This window comes from Piliocolobus tephrosceles, chromosome 7, assembly GCF_002776525.5.
Source record: "Piliocolobus tephrosceles isolate RC106 chromosome 7, ASM277652v3, whole genome shotgun sequence".
Taxonomy (NCBI): domain Eukaryota; kingdom Metazoa; phylum Chordata; class Mammalia; order Primates; family Cercopithecidae; genus Piliocolobus; species Piliocolobus tephrosceles.
Window position 1 is genome coordinate 147,471,479 of NC_045440.1, and position 20,311 is coordinate 147,491,789.

Here is a 20,311-nt window from a genome sequence, read left to right on the forward strand (position 1 = left end):
GAGGCCCCTGGTGTTGGGGTTTAGTCTATTGATGGGGCTCCACAGTTGGGGAATAGGCAGAGGGCTCCCAGGGTGAGCACCTAGGCGGTTTCTAGACTTTCTGTGGAGGAAGCGCACGCCTGCTGGATGGCCTTATGTTCTCTGTGTCCAGCATTGTTTGAGGCTCAGTGGGGATGGGGGGTATCAGGAGCCGTGACTGGCAGCCTCATGATTCACTTGCCTGTCTTCAGCCCCCTTGTCCCAGAAGTTGGAGCCTCTAGTCACTTTCTCCAGCGAATACCTCTGAGGTTGGGTGGATGCCTGCAGTCCCCACCCAAGCCTGGCTGGTTTCACCTGCCTCTCAGTAGCCCTAGGAACACCTCCTAGGTGGGCATCGCAGGGGCCTCTTCTGCTAAATCAGCAAGGGAGATTCATCTGTCAGTCTCCTATTTTCTAAGAAGAAATCTCTGTTGTGGTCTCCTGTTCTCTTTGTAAGATGACATCTGATACAAAATCACCCTCCAGGCATTTTAGCTGGGCTTTGACCTCAATTGTGTTGTTTTTGAGATGGAGTCTTGCACTGTAGCCCAGCCTGGAGTACAGCAGTGCAATCTCGGCTCACTGCAACGTCCACCTCCCTGGTTCTAGCAATTCTCCTGCCTCAGCCTCCCAAGTAGTGGGATTACAGAGGCGCACCACCATGCCTGGCTAATATTGTATTTTTAGTAGAGATGGAGTTTCACCATGTTGTCCAGGCTGGTCTCAAATTCCTGACCTCAGATAATCCACCCACCTAGGCCTCCCAAAGTACTGGGATTACAGGCATGAGCCACCACATCTGGCAGCCTCAATTGTTTTTTAACAAGACTTTGGCAGTCACTTAAAGCACAAATCATGAAAATACGTACATGGGGGGAAAAGCTAAAGGATACCTTGCTTGTGTTCTGAGTATTTGTGCAGAATTCTCCCTGCCTATACGAGCATTGAAAGGGAACCATGGGAATGGCCAGGCTGCCTTGTTAGGAAGGTGGGATTTCTGTTCTGATTTCTCAGTAATGACATGGGCTTAGACTCCATGTTTCTCCCTCCCTGATTTTTTTTTTTTTTTTTTTTTTGACAGAGTCTCACTGTCACCCAGGCTGGGTGCTATGGTGAGATCTCAGCTCACTGCAACCTCCACCTCCCAAGTTCAAGTGATTCTCCAGCCTTAGCCTCTGTTATATGTGAAATGTTTATTTAGAAGCAGAATGCTTGTTCCCTGGTACCATAAGGAAAGATCAGCATTCGGACAAAAAGTTCTCTCAGCAACTCAATTTTACTTTCTGCAGAAAGGGTGCTTCTTGTAGATGGAACAATGGTGACAGCATACCTGAGTAAAGGAGGGAAGCCATTTTTACCTCTTAGGCAGCTTGTCTCTGCTACTCTGTCCTGTCTCCGTTGGCTGGAGCCAGACCTCACAATCTAAACTGAACCCAATGGGCTAACAGCTTAAAAACTTTTTTAAATAGGTAAGCAATGGAGAACAGAAGAAAAGAGGAAGTTGCTTACTAAAGGACTTAGAAAAGTAATAATACTCGCAAATAAGGAAGGGGCGTAGACCGCACGCTGGGACGTGCCTGTGAGCACGTCCAGCACAAATATCTTGGTTAAAGTACAAGGACATAGAATGTCCTTATTCCTCTATATCGAACAGCTAGATAGGGTAGGGCTTAACAAAGAGTTATTAGCACAAAGCAAGGTGGCTTGAAGGAAGTTAGTCTTTAAACACTTATAATTTATTTTTTAACAAGGGAATTTTTGAAGAGGAAACTTTTTAATTTCTACAGCCTCCCGAGTAGCTGGGATTATAGGCGTACACCACCACGCCCCACTAATCATTTTATATTTTTACAAATATTTTGGCTTCTTCCAATGTCCACGTTCTTACCAACACTTGCTAGTGTCCATCTTTTTTTTTTTTTTGAGTGGAGTTTTGCTCGTCACCCAGGCTGGACTGCAATGGCGTGATCTCGGCTCACCACAACCTCCGCCTCACAGGTTCAAGTGATTCTCCTGTCTCAGCCTCCTGAGTAGCTAGGATTCCAGGCATGCACCACCACGTCCAGCTAATTTTGTATTTTTAGTAGAAATGGGGTTTCTCCATGTTGGTCAGGCTGGTCCAAACTCCCGACCTCAGGTGATCCACCCGTCTTGACCTCCCAAAGTGCTGGGATTACAGGTGTGAGCCACCACCCCCACCCCTGCTAGTGTCCATCCTGTAGATTAACAGCCATCCTAGTGGGTGTGAAGTGGCATTGCATTTTCATATTGATTTGCATTTACCTAATGATTAATGAAACTAAAGCATCTTTTCACATTATTATTGGCAATTGGTGTATATTCGTTTTTTTTGAGAGTGTTTTACTCTTGTTGCCCAGGCTGGGGTGCAGTGGTGTGATCTCGGCTCACTGCAACCTCCACCTGCCGGGTTCAAGTGATTCTCCTGCTTCAGCCTCCCGAGTAGCTGGGATCGTAGGCATGTGACACCACGCCCAGCTAATTCTTGTATTTTTAGTAGAGACAGGGTTTCACATGTTAGCCAGGCTGGTCTCGAACTCCTGACTTAGTGATCCACGCACCTCAGCCTCCCAGAGTGCTGGGATTACAGGCATGAGCCATCACGCCTGGCCTGCCTATGTTTTATTCTGAGAATTTTCTGGTTTTAGGTCTTAAACTTAGATCTTTGATTATTTTTCAGTTCTTGTAAATGGTGTATAAATGTTGTGAGGTAAAGGAGCCAACTTCATTCATTGGCATTTGTTTTGCAAATCATTGTTGGCTTTTTGTTTTTGTTTTTTGGTTCTTTTTTTTTTTTTTTTTTTCTTTTGAGACGGAGTTTCACTCTTGTTGCCCAGACTGTAGTGCAGTGGCTCGATCATGGCTCACTGCAACCTCTGCCTCCCAGGTTCAAGCGATTCTCCTGCCTCAGCCTCCCGAATAACTGGGATTACAGGCATGCACCACCACGCCCAGCTAATTTTGTATTTTTAGTAGAGATGGGGTTTCTCCATGTTGGTCAGTCTGGTTTTGAACTCTCGACCTCAGGTGATCTGCCCGCTTTGGCCTCCCAAAGTGCTGGGATTACAAGCATGCGCCACCACACCTGGCTAATTTTGTATTTTTAGTGGAGTTGAGGTTTCTTCATGTTGGTCAGACTGGTTTTGAACCCCTGACTTCAGGTGATCCAGCTGCCTCGACCTCCCAAAGTGCTGGGATTACAGGCATGAGCCACCATGCCTGGCCGTTTTGTTTTGAGATAGGGTCTCAACTCTTTTGCCTAGGCTGGAGTGCAGTGGCATGATCACAGCTCATTGCAGCTTTGACCTCCCCAGGCTCAGGTGATGCTCCCACCTCACCCACCTGAGTAGCTGGGACCACAGGTGTGCACCACTCTTGGCTTTTTTTTTTTTTAAGACAGTGTTTCGCCATTTTGTCCAGGCTGGTCTCCTGGGCACAAGCAGTCTACCTGCCTTGGCGTCCCAAAGTGCTGGGATTACAGGCATCAGCCAGCATGCCCGGCCCTGTTTGCATTTGAATATCCAATTGTCCCAGAACCATTTGTTGGAGAGACTCTTTCTCCATTGGTCTCAGTACCCTCGTTAAAAAAATCAAATGACCATAGATGTATAGTCACAGACTTTATTTGTGGACTGTCAATTCTATTCCATTGATCTATATGCCTACCCCTCTATCAGTACTAACATTTACTATAAACCTACAATAATCAAGTTTTGAAATTGGGAGATATAAGTCTTCCAACTGTTTTACCATTTTAGACTGTTCTCGAACTCCTGACCTCAGGTGATCCACCTGCTTTGGCCTCCCAACGTGCTTGGGATTACTGGTGTTAGCCACTTCACCCAGCAAGCCTCCATGGTTTGAGAGGAGAAATCTTTTGTTAATTTTGTTGAGAATTCTTCTTCTTTCTTTCTTTTGTATTTGTTATTATTATTTATTTTTTCTGAGAAGGAGTTCCACTCGTCGCCCCGGCTGGAGAGCAATGGCGCAATCTCGGCTTACTGCAACCTTTGCCTCCCGGGTTCAAGCGATTCTCCTGCCTCAGCCTCCGGAGTAGCTGGGATTATAGGTTCGTGCCACAATGCCCGGCTAATTTTTTGTGTGTTTTTAGTAGAGACAGGGTTTTGCCATATTGGCCAGTCTGGTCTTGAACTCCGGACCTCAGGTGATCTGCCTGCCTCGGCCTCCCAAAGTGCTAAGATTACAGGAGTGAGCCACTGCGCCCGGCCAATAATTTTTATGTGATGAGTTACTTCTCTCTTGCTGCTTTCAAGATTTGTTGTCTTTCAACAATTTGTTTTATGTCTCCTTTATTCTACTTAGTGTTTGTTGAACAAAAAAACTAGATGTGCAGATTCATGTTTTTCATGAAATTTGGCACGTTTTTGGCCTTTTTTTCTCTTTTTGAGACAGAGTTTCCCTCTTGTTGCCGAGGCTGGAGTGCAATGGTGCAATCTTGGCTCACTGCAACCTCCACCTCCCAGGTTCAAGCAATTCTCCTGCCTCAGCTTCCCAAGTAGCTGGGATTACAGGTATGCACCACCATGCCTGGCTAATTTTGTATTTTTAGTGGAGTCGAGGTTTCTTCATGTTGGTCAGACTGGTTTTGAACTCTCGGACTCAGGTGATCTGCCTGCCTCGGCCTCCTGAAGTGCTAGGATTACAGGCATGAGCCACCGCGCCCAGCCTTGGCCATTATTTTTTTTAAGTATTCTTACTCCTTTCTCTGTCTAGTCTACTCCTGGGACTGAAATTATGCACATGTTGGTATGCTTAATAGTGTTCCACAGGTCTCTGAGGCCCAGTTCATATTTCTTTCTTTTTTTTAAACTTCTCTTCCTCAGACTTCCCTTTGTATAGAGCCTCAAGGTCAGCCAGAGGTGAACGTTTAGGGCTTTTTCAGGTCTCTCCTGAGTATATCCATAGTCCTCCGTGTGTATATGACTTGTATTCCCAAAACCGTTTTGGGCTTTTCAGAGCCCCTGTGGACATCTCATTCCCTTGCTCTTCCTTTTTAGCTTTTTGTTTAGTCTACTGTTTGTGGCAACTGTTACCCATCACCTCAGGCAGCTGGCACTGGGCACGCCCTGAGCTGATGTGGTAGGAGTCTTCCAGGAGCCATCAGACACGTTCAATAACTGAGGTTCTATGCGAATGAGGGCATTTTGCTCCCACATTAACTAGGAATGTGGGTTCTTATTTCCAAGATTACCACTGAGCTGGAGGACAGGGTTGAAGCAGGCAGGGAAAGCTACAGCCCTTAAAGGCCACTGTTCTTACTGATAGTCACCTGTTTAATTGAATAACACCCCCTGGGATGATGAAAGCCTTTGATTAATTTCCATAGCTCTGTAAAAGTTGATTCTGATCATTTTTGCTATGCTTTTCTTGCTCTTATTGGGTGCGGGGTGGACACATTTTTTAGGGGTCCTCCATTTTCACTCACAACTAGTTTTTAATTTTAATTTATTTAATTTTTTCTTGAGACAGTTTCGTTCTTGTCGCCAGGCTGGAGTGCAATGGCGCCATCTCTGCTGACCACAAGCTTGGCCTCCGGGGTTCAAGCGCTTCTCCTGCCTCAGCCTCCGGAGTAGCTGGGATTACAAGCATGTGCCACCACACGTGGCTGATTTTCTATTTTTAGTAGAGATGGGGTGTAGAAAGTAAAAAGTTTCCTCTTCACAGTTTCCCTTCTTGTTAGAGAATAAATCGGGCCGGGCGCGGTGGCTCAAGCCTGTAATCCCAGCACTTTGGGAGGCCGAGATGGGCGGATCACAAGGTCAGGAGATCGAGACCATCCTGGCTAACCCGGTGAAACCCCGTCTCCACTAAAAAATACAAAAAACTAGCCGGGCAAGGTGGCAGGCGCCTGTAGTCCCAGCTACTCAGGAGGCTGAGGCAGGAGAATGGCGTGAGCCCGGGAGGCGGGGCTTGCAGTGAGCTGAGATCCGGCCACTGCACTCCAGCCTGGGCGACAGAGCGAGACTCCGTCTCAAAAAAAAAAAAAAAAAAAAGAATAAATCATACGTGTTAGAATAGTTTCTTTTACAGACGAACTTACTTCAAGCCTCCTTGCTTTGTGCTCAGAATTCTTTAAGCTTTATCCTATGTAGCTGTTAAACATGCTCACAGGCAGGTAGTACATTCTCTGTCCTTGTACCTTAACCAGAATAGTTGTGCTGGACGTGCTCACAGGCACGTTCCAACTCGCAGCCTATACCCCTTCCCTGTTTGGCATAAGCAACTTCCTCTTTTCCTCTGTTCTCCCTTGCCTTTACCTATTTAGAAAAGTTTTAAATTATTAGCCAGTCAGGTTTTAGTTTAGATTGTGCAGTCTGGCTCTAGCCAACGGAGACAGGACACAGTAGCAGGGACAAGCTGCGTAAGGGATAAAAATTGCTTCCCTCCTTTATTCAGGCGTGCTCTCGCCATTGTTCCATCCATGAGGAGCACCCTTTCTGCAGAAAGTAAAATTGACTTGCTGAGAGAGTTTTTGTCTGAATGCTGATCTTTCCTTATGGTACCAGGGAGCATTCTGTTTCTAAATAAACATTTTACATATAACACAGGGTTTCTCCACATTGGTCAGGCTGGTCTCAAACTCACAACCTCAGGTGATCTGCCCACCACCGCCTCCCAAAGTGCTGGGATTACAGGCGTGAGCCACTGCACCCAGCCTAGTTTTTAAATTTTAGTTGTTTTTTTTTTTTTTTTTGAGACGGAGTCTCCCTCTGTCACCCAGGCTGGAGTGCAGTGGCTGGATCTCTACCCACTGCAACCTCCACCTCCCGGGTTCAAGTGATTCTCCTGCCTCAGCTTCCCAGAGTGGCTGGGACTACAGGCACGCACCACCACGCCTGGCTAATTTTTGTATGTTCAGTAGAGACAAGGTTTCACCAAGTTGACCAGGATGGTCTCCATCTCTTGACCCTTGACCTCGTGATCTGCCCTCTCCACCCTCCCAAAGTGCTGGGATTACAGGCGTGAGCCACCGCGCCCGATCTTTGCTTCCTTTTAAAATGTTTTATAATAAAAATATTCCCACATAACAAGATCATATTTACTTACTTTTCTGGGACAAGGTCTCGCTCTGTGTCCCAGGCTGGAGTGCAGTGGCGATCTCGGCTCACTGCAGCCTTAACCTCCAGGGCTCAAGCGATCCTCCCGCCTCAGCTTCCCAAAGCGCTAGGACCCCAGGCGCGCGCACCAGGCGTCGGGCCATGAGGAGCTTCTAGAGGAGCCTTTATCGTCCCGGTCGCGGCTCCCGCACCTGTTTCCGCGCATGACTAATCCCTAATAAACCCTTGTCAAGTGAATGAACGAGAACAGGGCGCTCAGCCTGGGGGACCAGCCTCCTGCTGCCAGGCGCTGCCTGCGGCCGAGACCCCCGCCCGTGCCTTCCGCCGGGCTGCCCCCCAAGCTGCCCTTTCTCTGGAGGTCCTCAACCTGGAGGGGCAGCCTCTACCCGGCCATCGCGCAGCCTGGGAACGTGGAGAAAAGGAGCGTCGGGGTCTTGGAGCCGGCGTGGGAAACGCCGGGCGGGGCGGGGCGCTGTCACGGCAACAGAGAGACGCGGCGGGGCCCCGCCCCATCGCCAGTTTCCACGACAACCCGAAGAGCGCGGTGAGGCAGGCGGTGCCCCTGCCACTGACTGACGAGACCCGGGCCAGCGCGCTTCGTCCCCGCCCACCCGACAGGCCCCGCCCTGCGCTCCCCGGCTGTCGCGAGGTTTTGACTCTCGTGGTGCCCCAGGGGCTGACGGGAGTGGCGGCCGCGCGGAGGAGGCCAAGATGGCGGCAGCTGCGGCTTCGCTTCGCGGGGTAGTGTTGGGCCCGCGGGGCTCGGGGCTCCCGGGCGCGCGTGCCCGGGGTCTGCTGTGCAGCGCGCGGCCCGGGCAGCTCCCGCTACGGACACCTCAGGTGAGCGCTGGGCCGGGCCTCGGCCTCCGCGCGGCCCCGCATCCCCGTGAAGGTCACGGCGGGGAGGCTGCGGGCGCGGGCCGGGGCAGCGCGGAAGCGGTCCCGGCCACCCAGCTCCCCCGCTCCCCGCTGCCTGCCGACCTTGAGCGTGTGGGATCAGAGCTGGGCGCCTACCTCTTCGAACGGCAGGACGCCCCGTCCCGAGCGTGGGGGTCGGCTGGACGGGCTCGCTTTCGTGGCGGGGCGGGGGCTTTCCCGGATGGCGCGCCCAGGACGACTCTTGGGGCTGGCTGTCCAAACTGGACCCGCGTCCTGAAGTGACCCCAGCCTGACCTCGGCCAGCTGCTTGTGACCTTGGCCTGCCCCAGCACCCTTGGTCACTTCGGTCTGATCCCCGGTTCAGGATGCAGGAACACCCCCCTCCTGAGAGCGAATCACGGCCTAGGGGTCAGCGGCGGAGAGGGATGGGGTGGGTAGTGGGACAGGGTGTGCGTCTGGTGCCCTGCAGGAGGTGGCCGTTGCTGGGTGGAGAGGTGGCCGCTGAGAGTCAGATCCCCAGGTAGGGCTGGGTGGTGTCCTGGCAGGCGCTGAGCGGAGATCTTGCAGGCAGTGGCCTTGTCGTCGAAGTCTGGCCTTTCCCGAGGCCGAAAGGTGATGCTGTCAGCGCTGGGCATGCTGGCGGCAGGGGGTGCGGGGCTGGCTGTGGCTCTGCATTCGGCTGTGAGTGCCAGTGACCTGGAGCTGCACCCCCCCAGCTATCCGTGGTCTCACAGTGGCTTCCTCTCTTCCTTGGACCACACCAGGTATGCAGCTGGCTGGCTGACTGGCAGGGGGAGGTTCTGGGTGGAGCTGGTGAGATGGAATCTTAAGCGTTCCTAACCCTTTTCCTCCTTCCAGCATCCGGAGGGGTTTCCAGGTATATAAGCAGGTGTGCTCCTCCTGCCACAGCATGGACTTCGTGGCTTACCGACACCTGGTGGGCGTGTGCTACACGGAGGATGAAGCTAAGGCGCTGGCTGCGGAGGTGTGGGGTCTGGGGATGCCTGGGACCCAGGGCTCAGGGCTCCCACTGTGGTGAGATGGTAGGGTTGTGATGAGGCTCTCGGTGGCAGGTGGAGGTTCAAGACGGCCCCAATGAAAATGGGGACATGTTCATGCGGCCAGGGAAACTGTTCGACTATTTCCCAAAACCATACCCCAACACTGAGGCTGCTCGAGCTGCCAACAACGGAGCATTGCCGCCTGACCTCAGCTACATCGTGCGAGCTAGGTACACGGGCTGCCCATGGGGTGGTGCCGGAGAGGTGGGGAAGGGCTGACTTGTGCTTGGGACTGTGGAGCCACCGATCTGGTCCTAGACATGGTGGTGAGGACTACATCTTCTCCCTGCTCACGGGCTACTGCGAGCCGCCCACCGGGGTGTCACTGCGGGAAGGTCTCTACTTCAACCCCTACTTTCCTGGCCAGGCCATTGCCATGGCCCCTCCCATCTACACAGACGTCCTGGAGTTTGACGATGGTAAGAGGCCTCCAGTCTGGCGGTGAGCATGTTGAATACTTCTCCACTACCCCCAGGGATGCTTCCCCTGCGTTTCTGGGCCCAGGAGGTCCTGCCCACTTCTTGTCTGGGGTGTCTTCTGTGCATATCTCAGGAGGCTTTTGGGCTTTTTCAGTCCTTCAGTCTTGTGTATGTCCGGTGGAGGGTACTGTCCCTTTGATGCCTTGGGTAGGGGCCCGTGTCTGCTCCACAGAGGGGGTGCGTTATCCCAGGTTGGACATGAGTCTGAGAATAGCCCTCACTACTTGTCCTTGGCCAGGCACCCCAGCTACCATGTCCCAGATAGCAAAGGACGTGTGCACCTTCCTGCGCTGGGCATCTGAGCCAGAGCACGACCATCGAAAACGCATGGGGCTCAAGGTAAAAGGGTTGGGAGAAGGCCATGGTGGGTATCACAGAAGGGCTGGGAGCTGGGCAGGGCTCCTCCCCACTCCCTTCTCTGAGCCTTCCTCGTCCGCAGATGTTGATGATGATGGCTCTGCTAGTGCCCCTGATCTACACCATAAAGCGGCACAAGTGGTCAGTCCTGAAGAGTCGGAAGCTGGCGTATCGGCCGCCCAAGTGACCCTGTCCAGTGTCTGCTTGCCATCCTGCCAGAACAGGCCCTCAAGCCCAAGAGCCATCCCAGGCCTGTTCAGGCCTCAACTGGCTAACCCCCTCTTTGTCTGGAAAAAGAGGCAAGGGGACAGGAGACCAGGCCCTAGCTCTGGGCCCTCTGTCAGCCCCCATCATGGGAATAAATTAAGTTTCTCAATGTACATATTTGAACTATCATATTTGAGCTATCATATGGAAGGAGAGAGCAGGTTTGCAAGGGACTCTGATACCAAGACCCTTGCCTTCACAAGGCTCCCAGGATGTCCCATTCAGTGTGGCCAGCAATGCCCTGCACTAACTGGTAGCTGGGAGTACAGACAGTGGGTGTGGAACAGAAAGCAAACAACTGGATGTTAGAGGAAATGGCAGCATTTGGTGGGGTGGGGTGGGGTGTCTGAGCACAGAGCTGAAAAGGGCCTGGCTAAGCAGGATGTGACCCAGGGACCTGTTGGAATGAACAGCCAAGTGTCAAGGTGTTGAACCACTTGGCCCCCATTCTGATGGCAGCAGGGAACCTCGGCAGCATTTCAACAGGGAAAAGGCCTGGTCTAGGGCTGGGGCTGTTGCTGGGCTGGGCTGAGAGGAAGGGGATGGCTCCCAGCCAGGTGAAGGAGTCAGTAGACCGGTAGGATGTGTGTCATGGAGCGGCCCTCCTAGCAGTCCACAGGGCAGCTGGGTGGTCAGTCCTGGTCAGAAGCTGGCAGTGGCTGGGTTCCCACAGGAGCATGCTGCTGAGGGAGGGAGACAGTGGATGCTATCTAGGAGGGTCACAGAGACATGACCCAGCACTGGCCTGTGACCTGGTGTAGGACTTAGTTCCTGAGCTTCCCTCGTCCCTAGGAGGGGAAGGAAAACACCCGTTTTCATTGCTGGTATCCTAGCTGCAAGAGCTGAGGGGAGTGGTGGCCAGAGTCCAGGGAAGGCAAGAGCTGAATGGGAGAAAGGTGGTGCCAATAGGGCTGCAGGCAGGAGAGGTGCAGGCCTGGGGGACCAGGGTGGACAGGAGACAAGGTCAGTGGTGGGGGCTGCAGCCGCCTCAGCCCAGTGGTGAGCAGCTGGGTGGGGGGCTCTGTAGGCCTCTGGGGTCTGGGAAGAGATCCCCATGCCATGCTTTCCTGACCACTGAGGCTCAGGGTCCAGGTCTACTCTTCAGTACCACTGGGGTCTGGCTGGGGGAGCCCCACCTGCCGATGAGGGCGTCTCTCTGTAGCGCTGGCTAGGTTGGGCAGGTCTGCAAAGATACCATGAAAGGGACACTTGCTGGCTCATAAGTGTCTTTAATGGTTTCAGTTTGTGGCCCTTCCCCCAACCCTGGTGACTCTGTCCCAGCAAGCAGTCAGTAGAGGTCCCGAGTTCAGCGGGGGCCTGGAGACGTCGGACCTGTGAGGGAAGGTCACTCTCCCCCTTGTAACCTGTGGGGGTGGAGCTGGATCATTCCTGCGGGTTCTGCCGTGCCCCCACCTCCCCTGCCTGAGCTACCTCTGGTACCTCTGGTGGCTGCTAGGTAGAAGCTGCGGCAAGGGGATCCCAAGTGCAGGGCCTCTGGGTGCTACACATCTCACAGCCAGGGCGGCCTGGGGCATTGATGAAGGTGCAGGAAGGACAGGGCCAGCTGGGCTGGGGGAAGAGACAGTTGTTCCTTCCCTGCTCTTTCCAATGCCCATGGCTGTCCTGGCCCTCCCTGCCCAGTCCCATGCCCACCTGGAGAGGACTGGGCAGGCTGGAGGCAGCTGGCTGGGGGCCTGGGGGTAGCCCCAATGATGGGGGAAACAAGCGTCCAAGTTCCCCGTCCATCTTCTGGGGGCGCTGAGGGCTAGGTCCTGTGGCTGAGGGGGTGGAGCTCAGGACTGGCGGGCTGCACCCCCCCCCCCCCCCCCCCCCCCCCCCCCCCCCCCCCGACTGGCCCGGGGCTTCTCGAGGAGCTGACAGCAAGTAGAGGAAAGCAGGGTCCCCATCCTGCCGAACCCCATAGGAGGCAAGGCTGCGCTCAGGCACGCACAGGCACCGCCCAATGACCCAGCGTTGCACAGCTGGCGGGAAACCGAGCTCTGAGAACACCTGCGGCCAGAGCAATCAGGGCAAATGATGTCGCCTACGCTCCCCTGCCCCCTGGCAGGGCTCCCTAGACCCTGTGCCCACCTGCTCCTGGAGAGCTGCAACGGTGCAGTGGGGGTAGACCTGCAGGGCAACGTGCGCAGAGGACGCGGTGGATGCAGCAGAGGCAGCGTCTTCAAGTGTGACCTGCAGCCTGTGCCAGAATGTGGGTTGAGGGATGGATGGAGGACCTGGGAGGGTCACAAGGACAAGGTGAGGAAGCAGCCCCAGGCCTCACCGGATGGGGCCAGGTGGGAAGCAGGCCTCCTGAAGCTGAACGCTGAGGGCCACGCGATGCTGGGCCAGGACGGCTGCCGCGTGGGCTGCCCCCTTCTCGTCTCCACCTGCAATGGCCCGGGCCAGATTCCCCGCCAGCTCTTCTGTAGGGTAAGGAAAGGACAGCTGTCACCACTGGGGACTGTCTGCTAACCCCTAACACCCCCGCCACACACCTGTACCTCTCTCCATCAAGTTTCCAGGGCTCCTAGGAAGATCTGCCTCAGGTGTGGGGACTTCCGGGGGACTGGGCAGGGAGACAGGGCATGCTTCTGGGCCCAGGGCTGGTGGTGAGCTGCTGCTGCTGCTGCCTAGAGGTAACATATGGGTGGGCTATGCTGTGGCCTCTGTCCAGGCCTCTGGGCCCTTGGTCTTCCAGGACCTTTGCCTTCTCCCTCACCTCAGCCCATGCCAGGACCTTGCCTCAGGCCACACTTCAAGCCACACCTTCTCCCAGCCTTGGCTCTGGCAAGCCCCTCAGAGGCCCCTGCCAGACTTCTGTTAGTGCTGGAGCTGCACTTAGTTCATTTTTGGGAATTAGAGCCCTTTCAAACCCTTTTGCTGCCTGGCCCGGCCACCTTTCTTGGCCCTTTCTGCCAGCCAGCAATGCCTCGCAGAACCAAAGCAGGCCCTCAGTGGCCCTGCAGTCTGGGTGGCCTCTTGGAGCCCTCAGGGACCTTCCCTCTCCGGACTCCCTGACCCACACTTGGGCTGCCAGCACTCCAGACAAGCCACTGCCCTGGGCGTCTTCAGAGCTGGGCACCCTGCTGACTCCCCTTCTTACCCCACCCCCGTGTGAGGCCCAGCCCACTGCAATGGGGGGTCCCCACCCAGTGCTAACACAGCTCCTGTGATGACCCCAGGCCCACTGTATTCATACTGTCGCCCTACTAGGATAAGCAGGGCCTTCCATGCACCCAGCGCTGTTCGGTCCTGGCACCCAGTGAGCCGCAAGGATCACTTGCACATGCTCACCTCAGGGTTTGTTTGCTGCTTCCTTGGTCACATGGTTCGTGCCATGACCTTCAAATTTCACTCCAGTGTCGCCTCAATGAGGCCTTCCCCTGCCACCGTTTTTTTTGTTTTTGTTTTTATTTTGAGATGGAGTTTCACTTGTGGCCCAGCCTGGCTGGAGTGCAATGGTGTGATCTTGGCTCATCGCAACCTCTGCCTCCTGGGTTCAGGCGATTCTCCTGCCTCACCCTCCCGGGTAGCTGGGATTACAGGCATGCACCACCACACCCGGCTAATTTTGTATTTTTAGTAGAGACAGGATTTCTCCATGTTGGTCAGACTGGTCTTTAACTCCCAACCTCAAGTGATCTACCTGCCTCGGCTTCCCAAAGTGCCAGGATTACAGGCATGAGCCATTGCGCCCCTGCTACCATTTTAAAAAGCAATCCTCCCAGCTCCACCATTCCCAGTCCCACACCATCTAACAGACTTTCTTTTTTAAAAAACTCTACAGTAATTTTATTATTTTTTTGGAGACAGGATCTCGCTCTGTCACCCAGGCTGGAGTGCAGTGGCACGATCACAGTTCACTGCAGCCTAGAACCCCTGGGCTCAAGTGATCCTCCCATCTCAACCTCCCAAATAGCTGAGATTATAGGCAGACACCACTACACTCAGCTAATTTTTTTTTTTTTTTTGTGAGACAGAGTCTAGCTCTGTCACCCAGGCTGGAGTGCAGTAGTGAGATCTTGGCTCACTGCAAGCTCCACCTCCCAGGTTCACGTCATTCTTCTGCCTCAGCCTCCCGAGTAACTGGGACTACAGGTCCCCGCCACCACCACGCCTGGCTAATTTTTTTCTTTTGTATTTTTAGTAGGGACGGGGTTTCACCGTGTTAGCCAGGATGGTCTTGATCTCCTGACCTCGTGATCCGCCCACATCGGCCTCCCAAAGTGCTGTGATTACAGGGGTGAGCCACCGTGCCCGGCCCACTCAGCTAATTTTTAAATGTTTGGTATGTTGCCCAACCCTGTACTTATTTTATATGTCTGCCTCCTCCCCTCTAAAAATACAAGCTCCAATAGGATAGGGATTGGAAGTTTTGTTCATGCCAGAGGAGTACCTGGGACAGAGCAGCTGCTGAATACATATGCTTGGTGAATGACTGACTAAAGAGAGCCTAGCTCCTTTTCTAAACACTGAGTTGCCTGAGCCTCTCTTACATCCCTGTCTGGCTGTCTTCTGACCCCTCTGGCAGCTCTGCTTATCTGTTTGTGGGCTGCCCTCTCTTTGGGAGCCCCATACTACCTAGTCCTTCACGTTTCTCAGTCTCCACAGCTAACTCTTCCATTTAAGCAGCCATGTGAGCCAGGGGCAGTGGCTCATGCCCATAACCTCAGCTACTTAGGCTGAAGCAGAAGGATCACCTGAGCCCAGGAGTTCAAGGCTCCAGTGAGTTAGGATCACACTACTGCACTCCATTCTGGGTGATAGAGAGAGGCTTTGTCTGCAGAAAACCTCCAAAGCAACCACGAAACTCAGCTAATTCCATCTTTTTTTTTTTTTTTTTTTTTTTTGAGACGGAGTCTTCCTCTGTCGCCGGGCTGGAGTGCAGTGGCATGATCTTGGCTCACTGCAACCTTTGCCTCCAGGTTCAAGTGATTCTCCTGCCTCAGCCTCCCCAAGTAGCTGGGACTACAGGTGCACACCACCATGCCTGGCTAATTTTTGTATTTTTAGTAGAGACAGGGTTTGGTTTCGCCATGTTGACCAGGCTGGTCTCAAACTCCTGACCTCAGGTGAACCACCCACTTCGGCCTCTCAAAGTGCTGGGATTACAGGTGTGAGCCACGCCACCCGGCCACTAATTCCATCTTCTAAGCATCTCTGGAAACACCCTTCTCCCCAACCCTATCTGCACAACCCTTGCCACTGCAGAACTCTCAGTCTTAAGCAGCAGGTATCTGAGTCTGTCACTCTCCCACTCCTGTCACCCTCCTGCTGCTCTTGGGATGATGTCTTCTCATACAGGTCCTGACCCTGCCCGCTCCGCCTCTTCATGGTTGCCTCTCATGTTTCCTGAGGGTTAAGGAAGTGCAGGCTGAGGTTCCAGGGCTTCCTGGTGGAGGCTGCAGCTCATGCTGGTTGGGGCCTCAGATAGTGTAGGAGACTGACTCCAGGAGCCACTCCAAGTACTCCAAGTTGGAAGGTGGATCCAACTTCCCCAACCAGGACTGGGGGGCCAAGGCTATTCCAAATGAGTATCCGTTACAGGGCACTAACCATCCTTTCCTTCCACGGTGGCACCTCGGACTAGGACTGCCCAGCGCTGAGCTTCCTGAGGGTTGAGGAAGTGCAGGCTGAGCGTTCCAGGTCCTCCTGGCGGAGGCTGCAGCTCGTGCTGGGTGGGGCCTCGGATGGTGTAGGAGACTGACTCCAGGGGCCACTCCAAATTGACCTGAGAAGGGGGAGAGTCCAGGCTCAGGGCATTCCCCCGCCCTACATCGCACGATGAGCAAAGAAACACAAGATAACATTTATAGGCCATTCATTTCAAGGTCCTAAGTCCTGTAGGCCCATCATCAAATCCTCACAATAGTCCTGTAAAGTAGGTCCCAGCATCACCCCTATTTCACGGACGAGAAAACAGAAGCAAAGAAACGTAACTGCATAAGGGCACCCAGGTGGCAAGCGGAGGGGCCTGGCTTTGGGCTCCGTGCCCTGCCCGGGCCAAACCGCGCGCCCTCCGCCCCCACTCACCGCCCCGGGTCCCGCGTCCAGCAGCTCCAGCCGGAAACGCCCAGGCCGCTCAGGGTCCGCGCTCAGCTGCAGCCTCCGCAGCTGTGCCTCGGCGTCTGGCCCGGCGCCCAGCAGCCTCACCGCGGCATGCACAGTCAAGAGCACTGCGGCCGAGCCCAAGTCCGAGGCCGCCGCCGCCCCGCCCGCTGGCGGCGCCATCTCCGGTCCGACCAGGTCCCGGCCCTCCGAGCGCGCTTCCGTGGGATCCGGCCGCTAAGCGTCTCCGCCCGTCGGAAACCCGGGCAGCGAGCCTGGGGTTCCGGGCGCGCACAGAGCGTCGGGCTTGGGACGGCGCCGAGTTGTGCACCCTGGCCAAGCCTGCCCCGCTGGCTTTGCCCAGAAATGGACACGGCCCACGGGCTGGGCGAGGCTGGCGGCGTGTACGAGGCTGAGGCAGGGCGGCGGAGGCGCTCACGTTTGAGCTGGTCTTTGGAGGCGAAGGGTAAGGGGCCGAAGCACCAGCCACAACTGAAGGCGGACGCTGCCTCTTCGCCCCAGGGGCTCGGCGGACGGAGATGCAGACGGCCAGCGACTATTCCAGCGCCTGACGGCAGCTGGACATCGCTTCCGGGACCTCCAATGGGCAGCCACCTTCGCCCGCAGACCGCAGCCCCCGCCACGCCCACACGACGCACTAGGTTGGCCTGTGCCTCTCTGGTTACGGGGTCGACCCCCTTGGGGGCGGAGCGAGAGAGGCCATGGCCAATGAGCGCTGGGGATAGGCGGGTTAGTACGGCGAGAGGAGTGACAGACAGACTCCACAACCAGTAGACGTAGAAGGCAGAACTGAGTGGCGGGTAAGGCACCCGATTGCTATTCGAGCTCTGGATCCCGGCGACTGGAGCGGGCCATTCAGAGGCGCGGGGCCGGGCCTGGCGGACGCTTGTTGTTGTCCGGTCGGGGGAGGCGGAGGTCGCTAGCTCGCTAGCTCGCTCGGCTCGCTGACTCGCCGGGGCGCTCGGTGGCGGTCGGCGGCAGGTCGGTCGCGAGAGCGGGCTCTGTGCAGGGGGGCGAGGCTATGTCGCGGTGGCAGCCCGGATGGGCCGGCAGGGCCAGGAGTAACGGGACGTCGCCGCGGAGCTTCTTCCCCCGGATACAGTGCGGCCCGAGCGGAGGCCGCGGCGCCGCCCTCCGATCTTGAGGAGCCCGCGCTGCGCGGAGCCCGCCCCCGCCTGCGCACCGGCAGCGACGCGGAGCGACCCACCCCAGCCAGACCCGACCCGGCGAGGCCAGATCTAACCCAGCCAGGCAGGTGGGTGTCCGCCCTGCGCCCCGCGCCGTCTCGGGCCTCCGGAACCACAGTCCCCAGCAGGCCTCGCGCGGCGCGCTGCCTCCTGGGATTTGTAGTTCCACCGCGGCTCGGCGGGTGCCCGACCCGGCCCCGGCGGGCGCTGTTTGGCGACTCTGCAGCGCCCCAGCGGGGCCGAGGGACCGACCTCCTAGGCGTCTGGAGAAACTAGGGGTTTTTTCCGGTAAAGTGGAGGAACCTCTAGCTTTCCTCTCCCCGGGCCAGAAAGCAGCCAGAACGAAAGAGCGCCCGCCCAGGTGACCGCAGGGCCCGGAGCCCCAGGTGTCCTGGTTCCTAACCGGGATGCAGCCTCTTACCCTGGCTGAGGAGCCCAGCCAGCCTGAGGGAGACTGCAGAAGTCATGTCCCGTTGCGGACTCAAGAGTTACCCCCATGGTGGCTGGAGCTGTTTTTTCGGGGTGGGGGTGGGGATGGGGACGGGGAATGGGAATGTGGAGCAACAAACTCAACCAGCAGCCCCAGGGTGAGCAGGGTCCCCGGTGGTCCTAGCCTAGTCCCAGAACTCACGTGTTCTGCAGGGGGTGTGGCTGACCTGGAGCCTGGACTTGCCACCCTCAGGTGAAACCAGATCTCATCATCTCTCCTGGCGGGGCAGAGAGGGGAGTTCCTGATGTGCAGCCTGGACAGAGGCCAGACTCAGCTTGTTCCCAGCGGCTCCACTTAGTGGGTAGGAGGGCTGAAGGCAGGGCCCCAAGGGGCCAGATAGATACCCATGGTCTGGCCTCTCAGTCTCCAGGCAACACTAGCTCCTCTGGAGCACGGAGCCCCCTCCCCAAGGACATGAAGCTGTTGGAGAATTCGAGCTTTGAAGCCATCAACTCACAGCTGACTGTGGAGACCGGAGATGCCCACATCATCGGCAGGTGAGGCAGGGCAGGGGGCGCACGAGGCTGGCATCTCGGAGGTCACACTGCCCCGCCCTTCAATGGAACCTGGGGGAAGCATGCTTCATGGTCGTCTCTGCATCCTATAGGATTGAGAGCTACTCGTGTAAGATGGCAGGAGATGACAAACACATGTTCAAGCAGTTCTGCCAGGAGGGCCAGCCCCACGTGCTGGAGGCACTCTCCCCGCCCCAGACTTCAGGCCTCAGCCCTAGTAGGTGAGCCATAGTGGGGCCTGCCTGGGGCTGGGGGTCGGGGGGAGGTGATGGGCCCAGCTGATGCTTCTCTCTGTGCAGACTCAGCAAAAGCCAAGGCGGCGAGGACGAGGGCCCCCTCAGTGACAAGTGCAGCCGCAAGACCCTCTTCTACCTGATTGCCACGCTCAACGAGTCCTTCAGGCCTGACTATGACTTCAGCACCGCCCGCAGCCATGAGTTCAGCCGGGAGCCCAGCCTTAGCTGGGTGAGGGTCAGGTGCAGGGAAGGGACCCACAGCCACCCCACTGTTCTTCCCCACTTTCGGTAGCCCTGGGCTCCTGTCAGCCTGACTGTGACCTGCTCTAGGTGGTGAATGCAGTCAACTGCAGTCTGTTCTCAGCTGTGCGGGAGGACTTCAAGGCCCTGAAACCACAGCTGTGGAACGCGGTGGACGAGGAGATCTGCCTGGCTGAATGTGACATCTACAGGTGGGCTGGCATCCCTGCAGGTGGGCCCCCATCCCTGCAGGTGGGCCCCAGGTATGTGTGGCACGTGGTGCCTCACGCCACCTGTCACCCTGTACTCCCCAGCTATAACCCAGACTTGGACTCAGACCCCTTTGGGGAGGATGGTAGCCTCTGGTCCTTCAACTACTTCTTCTACAATAAGCGGCTCAAGCGAATTGTCTTCTTCAGCTGCCGTTCCATCAGGTGGGCACCATCTGCCTCCTCCCCCACCTCCCTGTTGGGCCGATACAACTTCCCCAGCTGGGCCATCTCCACCCAGCTTTGTCCTCCCTGAACATCTTTTCTGGGGCCAGCGGCAGGCCTGGGTAGGGGGTCCTAAAACTGGTTTCCCTGCCTCCCCTCAGTGGCTCCACCTACACACCCTCAGAGGCAGGCAATGAGCTGGACATGGAGCTGGGGGAGGAGGAGTTGGAGGAAGAAAGCAGAAGCGGAGGCAGTGGGGGTGGGGCCGAGGAGACCAACACCATGGAGGAGGACAGGTGTGTGATGGGGGCCATGACCCGGGTCCCTGAAACCTGGAGTGGGTACAACAGGGTGGGGGCCTCCTCTGCTTGGTCTAAGTGGTGGCTCCTGAAGACCCACTGTGTGCCAACCTCCGCCCAGGGTCCCAGTGATCTGTATTTGATGAGGAGGAGCGGAGGCCCCAGCTTCATCCAGCTTCAACCAATGCCTGGACCTGCCCACCTGAGAGGCCCCTGGGGCCTCCCCAGCTGCTGGCCAGACCCTGGCACTGCCACAGTCCTGGCACTACCCAAGGCCATACCTGCCTAGCCCTTTGGCTCCATCCTGTGGATGCCCACTCACCCCTCAGACTCCTGCTGCCCGTACTGTGGCCGGACTCGGCAGCAGGGAGCCTGGTGGGAAGAGTGACTGCCCTGCCCAAATGAACTGCCACAGCAGGGAGAGCTGGACCACAGAGTTTATTTTTGTATTTCTACTGGGCCTGCACACTCCAGCCCAAAGGGTCTGTGGCCGGAGGCCCCGCAAACAGGCCCCAGCGGTCACCAGCTCTGGTCTTGGGCCGGCCCCTGGTGCCCACCTGTACCCCCACCTCGCCCATTTGGCCGCGTGCACTGAGTGTCACTTTGCTGCAGCTCATTTCTTTCCAATAAAAGTTTCTGTGACTTAGTGTGGACCTGGATGCAATGTGGGGGCGGGGCCT

General features: G+C 56.1%; 3 protein-coding genes across 10 annotated transcripts; 2 read left to right on the forward strand and 1 right to left on the reverse strand.

Moving 5' to 3' along the window:
• The first annotated feature begins 7,759 nt into the window (after positions 1-7,759).
• Positions 7,760-10,271, forward strand: LOC111523545 (cytochrome c1, heme protein, mitochondrial). Of its 2 annotated transcripts, none has more exons than XM_023188224.2 (7): positions 7,760-7,955; positions 8,562-8,758; positions 8,853-8,979; positions 9,068-9,225; positions 9,314-9,474; positions 9,773-9,873; positions 9,974-10,271. In XM_023188224.2, the coding sequence occupies exons 1-7, from the start codon at positions 7,827-7,829 to the stop codon at positions 10,076-10,078; spliced, it is 978 nt and encodes a 325-aa protein (XP_023043992.1). In that variant the 5' UTR covers positions 7,760-7,826; the 3' UTR covers positions 10,079-10,271. The 2 variants fall into 2 exon arrangements, with proteins under 2 accessions (XP_023043992.1, XP_023043993.1); XM_023188225.3 differs by having other exon boundaries at positions 7,818-7,955; positions 8,540-8,758.
• Positions 10,272-10,300: 29 nt separating this feature from the next.
• On the reverse strand, positions 10,301-16,929 carry SHARPIN (SHANK associated RH domain interactor). 5 transcript variants are annotated; one of them, XM_023188222.3, is made up of 9 exons: positions 16,195-16,929; positions 15,718-15,892; positions 12,663-12,791; positions 12,443-12,584; positions 12,250-12,358; positions 12,015-12,168; positions 11,812-11,936; positions 11,599-11,727; positions 10,301-10,838 (listed from the first exon to the last, which is right to left on the reverse strand). In XM_023188222.3, the coding sequence occupies exons 1-8, from the start codon at positions 16,390-16,392 to the stop codon at positions 11,611-11,613; spliced, it is 1,149 nt and encodes a 382-aa protein (XP_023043990.2). In that variant the 5' UTR covers positions 16,393-16,929; the 3' UTR covers positions 10,301-10,838; positions 11,599-11,610. The 5 variants fall into 5 exon arrangements, with proteins under 5 accessions (XP_023043990.2, XP_023043988.2, XP_023043991.2 ...); XM_023188220.3 differs by having other exon boundaries at positions 10,301-10,841; XM_023188223.2 differs by lacking the exon at positions 10,301-10,838 and adding an exon at positions 11,368-11,522 and having other exon boundaries at positions 11,812-11,930.
• A 415-nt stretch (positions 16,930-17,344) lies between these two features.
• Positions 17,345-20,278, forward strand: MAF1 (MAF1 homolog, negative regulator of RNA polymerase III). Of its 3 annotated transcripts, XM_023188226.1 has the most exons (8): positions 17,345-17,485; positions 18,271-18,404; positions 18,515-18,643; positions 18,722-18,887; positions 18,989-19,110; positions 19,213-19,332; positions 19,494-19,628; positions 19,753-20,277. In XM_023188226.1, the coding sequence occupies exons 2-8, from the start codon at positions 18,322-18,324 to the stop codon at positions 19,772-19,774; spliced, it is 777 nt and encodes a 258-aa protein (XP_023043994.1). In that variant the 5' UTR covers positions 17,345-17,485; positions 18,271-18,321; the 3' UTR covers positions 19,775-20,277. The 3 variants fall into 3 exon arrangements, with proteins under 3 accessions (XP_023043994.1, XP_026305510.1, XP_026305511.1); XM_026449725.1 differs by having other exon boundaries at positions 18,989-19,332; XM_026449726.2 differs by lacking the exon at positions 17,345-17,485 and adding an exon at positions 17,511-17,778 and having other exon boundaries at positions 18,989-19,332; positions 19,753-20,278.
• The last annotated feature ends 33 nt before the right edge of the window (positions 20,279-20,311 follow it).